We start from the raw sequence: 9,314 nt of genomic DNA on the forward strand, positions 1-9,314 counted from the left end.
ACTTAAACACAGATAGTGGCAAAATTTCAGTCTTAGTATTACTTGATCTTAGTGCTGCATTTGATACAGTAGACCATGACATATTGCTTGACCGATTGGAAAACTGGGTTGGTCTTTCTGGCTCATTACTAAAGTGGTTTGAATCCTATTTAAAGAATAGGGACTACTTTGTGTCTATAGGTAATTATACATCTGAGCATACAAATATGACGTGCGGAGTTCCCCAAGGCTCAGTTCTGGGGCCTCTTCTGTTCAACATCTACATGCTTCCACTGGCTCAGATTATGGAAAACAACAAAAAAATAACACCTAGTTATGCAGATGACACACAAATTTACATAACCTTATCACCAGGGAACTATAGCCCAATACAACAATTAAATATGTGCATTGAACAAATTAATGATTGGATGTGCCAGAACTTTCTTAAATTAATTTAAGGAGGAGAAAGGGGGGTTTTTTTTTTTTTGGAGTAAAGTTAAAAAGAAGAACGATTGAAAGTCAGCTCAGCTTCAAACGACAATGTTAAAAACAACAGACAAAGCCAGAAATCTTGGTGTAGTCATGGACTCAGACCTGAATTTTAACAGCCACATTAACATAATTAAAAAATCAGCCTATTATCACCTTAAAAATATATCAAGGGTTAAAGGACTTATGTCTCAGCAAGATCTGGAAAAACTTGTCCATGCTTTTTATCTTCAGTAGACTTGACTACTGTAACGAGGTCTTTACAGGTCTCCCTAAAAATCAATCAGACAGCTGCAGCTGATTCAGAACGCTGCTGCTCGAGTCCTCACTAAAACCAGGAAAGTGGATCACATCACTCCAGTACTGAAGTCTCTACACTGGCTTCCAGTGCCTCAAAGATTGATTTCAAAATACTTTTACTGGTTTATAAATCACTAAACGGTTTAGGGCCAAAATACATTTCTGATCTGCTACTACACTGCGGCCCACCCAGACCTCTCAGGTGGTCTGGGACAGGTCTACTACACTATGACCCACCCAGACCTCTCAGGTGGTCTGGGACAGGTTACTACACTATGACCCACCCAGACCTCTCAGGGGTCTGGGACAGGTCTACTACACTATGACCCACCCAGACCTCTCAGGTGGTCTGGGACAGGTCTACTACACTATGACCCACCCAGACCTCTCAGGTGGTCTGGGACAGGTCTGACTACACTGATGACCCACCCAGACCTCTCAGGTGGTCTGGGACAGGTCTGCTACACTATGACCCACCCAGACCTCTCAGGTGGTCTGGGACAGGTCTACTACACTATGACCCACCCAGACCTCTCAGGTGGTCTGGGACAGGCTACTACACTATGACCCACCCAGACCTCTCAGGTGGTCTAGGACAGGTCTGCTACACTATGACCCCCAGACCTCTCAGGTGGTCTGGGTCAGGTCTACTACACTATGACCCACCCAGACCTCTCAGGTGGTCTGGGACAGGTCTGCTACACCGTGACCCACCCAGACCTCTCAGGTGGTCTGGGACAGGTCTGCTACACTATGACCCACCCAGACCTCTCAGGTGGTCTGGGACAGGTCTACTACACTATGACCCACCCAGACCTCTCAGGTCGTCTGGGACAGGTCTGCTACACTATGACCCACCCAGACCTCTCAGGTCGTCTGGGACAGGTCTGCTACACTATGACCCACCCAGACCTCTCAGGTCGTCTGGGACAGGTCTACTTGTTGTCCCCAGAGTCAGAACTAAACAGGGGGAAGCAGCGTTCAGTTTTTATGCTCCACACATCTGGAACAAACTCCCAGAAACCTGCAGGTCTGCTCCAACTCTCAGTTCTTTTAAATCTAAGCTAAAGACCTATCTTTTTGATGTTGCTTTTCTTTAAATAATCTATTTTATTAACTTTAATTTCTTATACTGCACTGTAACTTTTATTCTTATACTGCACTATCAATTTTATTCTTGTTTTAATTTGTTTATTAATGTTTTAAATTGTTTTAAATTGTTTTCTAACTGCTCTTTAATGTTTTATGTAAAGCACTTTGAATTGCCCTGTTGCTGAAATGTGCTCTACAAATAAAGCTGCCTTGCCTTGCCTAATATTCTCTTCTTATTCTCTTCTTATTCTCTTCTTATTCTCTTAATATTCTCTTCTTATTCTCTTAATATTCTCTTAATATTCTCTTAATATTCTCTTCTTATTCTCTTCTTATTCTCTTAATATTCTCTTAATATTCTCTTAATATTCTCTTCTTATTCTCTTAATATTCTCTTCTTATTCTCTTCTTATTCTCTTAATATTCTCTTAATATTCTCTTCTTATTCTCTTAATATTCTCTTTTTATTCTCTTAATATTCTCTTCTTATTCTCTTAATATTCTCTTTTTATTCTGTTAATATTCTGTTAATATTCTGTTAATATTCTCTTCTTATTCTCTTAATATTCTCTTAATATTCTCTTCTTATTCTCTTAATATTCTCTTAATATTCTCTTCTTATTCTCTTAATATTCTCTTCATATTCTCTTAATATTCTCGCACGCAGATTGCCCCCCCCAAAAAACTCTCATCTAAACGCGGAATAAAAAGTGAGAACGCAACGCCACTTTTGCGTTTTCTCTTCAGATCGTTTCCGTCTAAACGTAGCCCGAATAAATGTTTTTCACTAGCCTGGACCTTCCCTGCCTCACCTCCACACATCACAGGCCAGGCCAATCGAATTAGTTTGCTCATACACATAACCTGGGATTTACACTGGAGAAAGACATGTCTTTTAATTTGCATATTGAGCAGTTACTCACTAAATTGAAATGAATGCTGGGTTTTTATTTCAGATCCAGTCAGGAAAAAGCTGGTTGAGTCCATAGATATAGAACTATATCTATGGTTGAGTCTACCTTTTCTTCAGTTTCTTCAGTTTTGCAAAGCTTATTTACTTACTCATTTATAGTCCTCCGAGACAATTGTTGGTTAAGGGAGGGAGGGTATTTTGTGACTGTTACGGTTTGTTTATTGTGCATTGTTTATTAATTACGACCAAAAACTCAAAAATAATGCATGCAAAGCACTCTACCCATCACTGTGTATTCTATGAAATGGCTCAAACATTGGTTGACCTTTGTGTACAAATCAATAACTGGACACACTCCCTCATATTTAACTACACCTTTTTTTAGCACCTAGTAGATCTGAATACAATCTCAAGACCAAGTAGATACATACTGTATGATGTTCCTCAAACTGAAGCAGAATTTGGCAAAACTGCTTTTAGTTACAGTGCTCCCACTTCATGGAATGAGTTTCACATGCTGAGTTCAAGTCCTTCCCAAATCAAATACATCAACATGTCTGCGCTTGTTTTTAAAATGTGATTTTCTGTTTTTAATCCCTGTCTCTCTGTTACTTGTTGTCTGTTAAAGTGTGTCCTCTATGTCAGGAGGCGTCAAACTAAACTTCCCAGAGGGCCACACTGGAAAATGAGAATGACATCGAAGGGCCAGACACGTTTAATTTATTCACATGCTTTTATTTCATCGAAAAAGTCTTTTACTGGATTATTGGGTCTCTCATATAACCTTTTTCACTTACAGTTTGGTCAACGTAAAGCCCCCCAAAAAGTAACTTAGCCATCAAAGAACAAAGCGGGAAAAAAAAGTCAAAAAAGCAACAAAAACATTGGAAAAAAAAAAGCCAGAAAAGACCCCAAAAACGTCAGAAAAAGTAGAAAAAATGTCGCAAAAAAGGCACCAAAAGCGACAAAAACTTCAGAAAAAGCTACAAAAACTAGGCGGGCCAAAAATTTATTTTATTATTATATTTTATTTATATTATTTTATTTTATATTATTTTATATTATTTTATTATTTTTTTTATTATTTTATTTTTTTATTTTTTATTTATTCAACCTAAATTGATATATGGGCCGGATCACAATCTGAAAGGGGCCGGATTTGGCCCGCGGGCCTCGAGTTTGACACGTGTGCTCTATGTGCTGCCTTCTTGGCCAGGGCTCACTAGTGAAAGAGATTGTAATCTCAATGTGATTCTTTTCCCTGGTAAAATAAAGGTAAAATAACAAATTAAAAAGTGGATTGAAGCTGTAGTAATCGTTGCCCTGTGTTTGTGTCTGCAGGCGGACCTCCGCTCGTCGCTAGGAGACGGCGGCTACGTCGTGTTCGGGGTGATTCTGTTCGTCTGGGAGCTGCTGCCGACATCGCTGGTCGTCTTCTTCTTCAGGGTGCGCCGGCCGCCTCAGGAACGGGTCAGTCCTCTGCCTTTTTGAAGCCGTAGAAGTTCCTCTAGGGATGGTCAACGTCTCAGGTCATTAAATTGCATCCTTGGTATCTTCACTTGCTTCCCTTCCTCGCGTCTTAGTTCATCCCACCAAGGAAGCATGGGAGAAATAGAATAATAATAATAAACAGTATTGAGCGATTGAGTTCTGTTGTTGCTGCTGACAGACTCAGATTATTATTCTAAGTGCCTGGCAACATTATGGGATGGATCCCTACAGAGATAGACCTTTTAGTTAAAGAGTAAGATCCTTTTAGTTTAACATGAAACAGCCCCGACATCACCATCACCAAACTCCACCAGACTCCATGTAAATAATCAGGACTTTTAGTGTGTATAGAGCCAGCATATCTCCACCAGACTCCATGTAAATAATCAGGACTTTTAGTGTGTATAGAGCCAGCATATCTCCACCAGACTCCATGTAAATAATCAGGACTTTTAGCGTGTATAGAGCCAGCATATCTCCACCAGACTCCATGTAAATAATCAGGACTTTTAGCGTGTATAGAGCCAGCATATCTCCACCAGACTCCTTGAAATAATCAGGGACTTTTACGTGTATAGAGCCAGCATATCTCCACATGTAAATGGGTGAATTAAGAGTTTATGTCAACCAAACCAGAGCGGTGATTGTTGGAACAGTTGAAAGATGAACAAAGACGGGTTTTTGGTAGTTTTTTTTTTTTGGGGTGTTTTTTTTTTTTACGGTGATAAAAGTCCTGATTATTTACATGGAGTCTGGTGGAGTTCGGTGATGGTGAATTTCGTCCGCCTGATTAGTCACTAACATCTCCTGAAACATTTCTCCCGACATGACAAACCGACCAGTAAACGTTTCCCTGACTTGGGAAGAATGGCTGTCGGCGTTCAGGTGTATTCACGGCGACTCCTTTGTGTCCCCAGAGCGCTGCGGGGATCCCGAACCACGTTCTCTCCTCCAGAGGATATTTCTTCGACAACCCTCGGCGCTACGACAGCGACGACGACCTGGCCTGGAGCATTCCCCCCCAGAATGCATCAGCGAGGTACGAACCCCACCGCTGGCTACTGCTGCTGTAATCAGTGATTATAATAATATAACTGTAATAAACGGGGGGGGGTTTTAAAGGTAAAAGTTTTAAACTTAAAATATCAAATATATATATATATATATATATAAAAAAAAACTGATAAAATATAAATATAGGGATAAAAAAGGGCCGACAACGCCACCTAGGTTTTATTGAGGCCTAGGACCTCTTTAAAACTACAACCAGTAAAAGGGTAAAAACAGGTTCTTTGTTCCAGGGGAGAGCAGTAAAAAGTGTATTTTAAAACAATGAGTAAAACAAGAAGTTTCAGAAACCAATTTATTTTAAACAAGAATAAAACAATAAAATGTACAAAAAAAAAAAAAAACTAAACCGACTAATTAAAAATCGACTAAAAAAACAGTCCAAACAGAATGGGAGTCTTGACTTTACAAAGTCCACGAAGTCCACAGGGTTCTGCTGGCAACCAGTTTCCTCTCCTTATGCGGCCCTCCTCGGGTCAACGGTTACCACTTCATCTCGTTTATCCCCACCCAACACCGGTCACAAAACGGGACTTGCGCGGAAGGGAGAGCTCCACACTCTCCCACTTCCTCCGCTAGCGGTCGGTGTTTGGGTTCCTTCGCTGTAGCTTCAGGCCGCTCTAAGGTGGTTTCCCTTTGTGTCTTTGTCCGAGCTCCCACCTGCTTCGCCGCTCGTTCCGGGCGTTCTGTCGTATCTCCACGCCTTCCTGGATGTCTCTCAGGCCTTCCTCGTGTTCACCAAGGCCTCTGCTTGTCCCATGTGCCTCCCCTCTCTTTTTTTTTCTAAGGTCCTGCCCGTTTATACTAGGGCCAATCAACTACCCTCTCACCCCCAGGTGAAAGTGATTTAGCCTGATTAGGCCTGCTAAGAATGTTCAGTGGCGGAAGTGACCGACAATGCAAACACTCACATTTCAGAATAAAAGCATGCAATAAAAAGATTAAAAAAAATCACAGCAAACAATAAAAACACAGCAATCCAATAAAAGCATGCTCAAATAAAAACGTCCACTTCCGCCCCGTGACATAACCAATAAAGTTTTGTACTAGGGCGCTGCTCGATTGAAGAGATTCTCAGTCGACTAACACTCATTCAATCGTACCGACTGATCGATTAGTTGATTTAATCGACAGATCTGTAAGTCTGAGTTTCTCCGCAAAGAGTCGTGCTAAAAGCACCACTTTAATTCTTGTGTTTACCAGAGATGAGCTCGTACGTTTCTTGGTAATAAGTCATTCAGCATGAAAACAGCATCAGACATGACTAATGGAGTACAGAGATCTAAGTTGACTAAGACCAGAACCACTGATTAGTCCACTAAGAGGGAGCAGTTCTAGAGTTTTTTATATTTACTGAAAAGGGATGTAACCGATATTCTTAGGATTAGTTTTTAACAGAATGAGTTGCAGACATGCGAGTAAGAAAGAAATGTTTTTTTAACACTTTTTAATAAATTTATAATTAAATTTATTTCCACTTTTTTTTGTTTTGACGGCTCGCATTCGTTCATTCATCATGTCGTGCTACTAGCCAACGCTAACGTTAGCCGATAGCCCCGATACGGTTCCTCGGGGGCTTGGCCTGAACGGACAAGGGAAATTATTTTTCGACATTTGCTGCTTTTTTAAATGTTTTTTTAATTTCTTTAAAGCTTCTTTTAACGCTTTTTGATTCCAAAGTTTGATGTTTTTTTTTCCAAACAAATTTTTTTTCTCTCTAAAAAAAAAAAAAATCAAATGTTCCCCTTTTACGCTAACGCTAGCAGTAGATAGCTAGCTTGGTTACATTTCTCAAAAAGGCAACGTGGCATCATGACTTCGCGTAAACATACACGCCAACTTTCCTAAAGCCAAGTGGCGTGTTATCTGGACGCGTTTTCAGCTCTCCACCTGTACGTCTACGCTGTATACAGCGGATGTAAACACACACGCCACGTGGCGTCTAATCGCGAGAACAACGTCAGACGCGCGTGAAAAAAAGAAAAGAAAAAAGAAAAGGTTGGGTTTAGGAAAGGAACACAGGGAAAGGCTTTAGTAACACTAAAAAAAAACGACAAAAACACAAAAAGAAACGACAAAAACACGCTTAGGAAAACAATAAACGGTTGGGTTTAGGAAAGAAACATCGGGGGAAGGCTTAAAAAAATAAAAACAGCTGAAAATCGCCACACATGGGACCCGATCCTGGCTCTCCTGGGTGAAAGTCCTGTGCTTTACCTCTCCACCCCCCAACCAACCTCCCTCTGTGGACCTACGTCCCTTTATACTACTCGCTATGGCTATTCCCTCGTAACGTAGGTCAATGGCGAGCGAATTGCGTTGATAAACACGCTAAAAAGCGATTATGCGTCTTGGTAACACGCCTAAATAGCATACGGATTGGCGCGTCGTACATACGCCACTTATAGAGATCAGTCTGCAAAAGGAATCTTAGTTGTAGTCCTGCAACGATCCCCAGTCTTCCCATATGATGACTATTACATGTACAGTACAGGCCAAAAGTTTGGACACACCTTCTCATTCGATGCGTTTCCTTTTTATTTTCATGACTATTTACATTGTAGATTCTCACTGAAGGCATCAAAACTATGAATGAACACATATGGAATTATGTACTTAACAAAAAAGTGTGAAATAACTGAAAACATGTCTTATATTTTAGATTCTTCAAAGTAGCCACGCTTTGCTTTTTTTGATAACTCTGCAAACCCTTGGTGTTCTCTCAATGAGCTTCATGAGGTAGTCACCTGAAATGGTTTTACCTTCACAGGTGTGCTTTGTCAGGGTTCATTAGTGGAAGTTTTTCCCTTATTAATAAAAAAGCAAAGGGTGGCTACTTTGAAGAATCTAAAATATAAGACATGTTTTCAGTTATTTCACACTTTTTTGTTAAGTACATAATTCCATATGTGTTCATTCATAGTTTTGATGCCTTCAGTGAGAATCTACAATGTAAATAGTCATGAAAATAAAAAGGAAACGCATTGAATGAGAAGGTGTGTCCAAACTTTTGGCCTGTACTGTATGTGTTTAACGTTAGCTGGGAGCTGAGAGAAAATAATGTAAATGGTTTAAAGGTATCCTGACTAAACTTTGACATACTGTACACCAGCCTCTGATTATCCATCAACGTACGTTCCTCTAACATTAGTCAAAATTATTACTAATTTCAGCTTTTTTTTAACAAAAAAAAAATGAGGTATAACTTCGTATACACAAGGTTTATTGGCCATGAATTCCAAAAATAAGAAACGATCGTGGTTAGAAGTTGGTCTTCCAGTGTCTGGCAGTCCTGGGCTGAACGTGTGTGGTCTCTCCTCCGACAGCCTCTCCTCCGACTGCTACGACTGGGGCAGCCGCCACAGCAGCTTCACCGTGCACACCAACGGCGACGAGCAGCGCCTGACGACCGCCGCCACCGCCGGGGAGCTCCACCCTTACCCATGATCCCCCTCTTCACCGTTACAGCATCGTCGCCACTCTTTGCACTTTGACGCCCATCGGTTATTGTGTTTCTTATCATCTCTGATGTGAAAAGGTTTGTGGAGTCACAGTAGACAGAAAAAGAAAAAAAAAACATTAACAAATAAAAATAAATACCAGGATGTTACGCAGGGTTCCTCGCAGTCAGGTTAGTCCGGATCAACGGGAGCTCATTTCCAGGATAGAACCTGACTTCCTGTCCGCTCTCTCTCTCTCTCTCTCTCTCTGTGTGTGTTGCCGTTGTCTTCGGGAAACAACAACGAACTTCGAGCTAGTGAGCTCCACGCTGAAAATGTCAACTTTACATTACATTACATGTCATTTAGCTGAGGCTCTTATCCAAAGCGACTTACAGTTAAGTGCATTCAACCCTAGGATGCAGGTTTAAGGCACTTAATAGACCACTAGGGTCTATATAAAAGAGACTTCAGATACAGTATTAGGGGACCACTAAGGTCTATATAAAAGAGACTTCAGATACAGTATTAGAGGACCA

The 9,314-nt window shown here is 40.8% G+C and overlaps 1 protein-coding gene across 1 annotated transcript in view; it reads left to right on the plus strand.

Moving 5' to 3' along the window:
- Window positions 1–9,072, plus strand: part of LOC120559874 (G protein-coupled receptor 137Ba-like) — a 64,308-nt gene extending 55,236 nt beyond the window's left edge. The window contains exons 6-8 of the mRNA XM_039801942.1: window positions 4,067–4,246; window positions 5,185–5,306; window positions 8,662–9,072. Of these exons, the coding sequence (XP_039657876.1) occupies window positions 4,067–4,246; window positions 5,185–5,306; window positions 8,662–8,782 (423 nt within the window). The 3' untranslated portion in view covers window positions 8,783–9,072. The remainder of the gene's footprint in view (window positions 1–4,066; window positions 4,247–5,184; window positions 5,307–8,661) is intronic.
- The last annotated feature ends 242 nt before the right edge of the window (window positions 9,073–9,314 follow it).

Source organism: Perca fluviatilis, chromosome 1 (genome assembly GCF_010015445.1).
Source record: "Perca fluviatilis chromosome 1, GENO_Pfluv_1.0, whole genome shotgun sequence".
In the NCBI taxonomy this organism is placed as follows: Eukaryota; Metazoa; Chordata; class Actinopteri; order Perciformes; family Percidae; genus Perca; species Perca fluviatilis.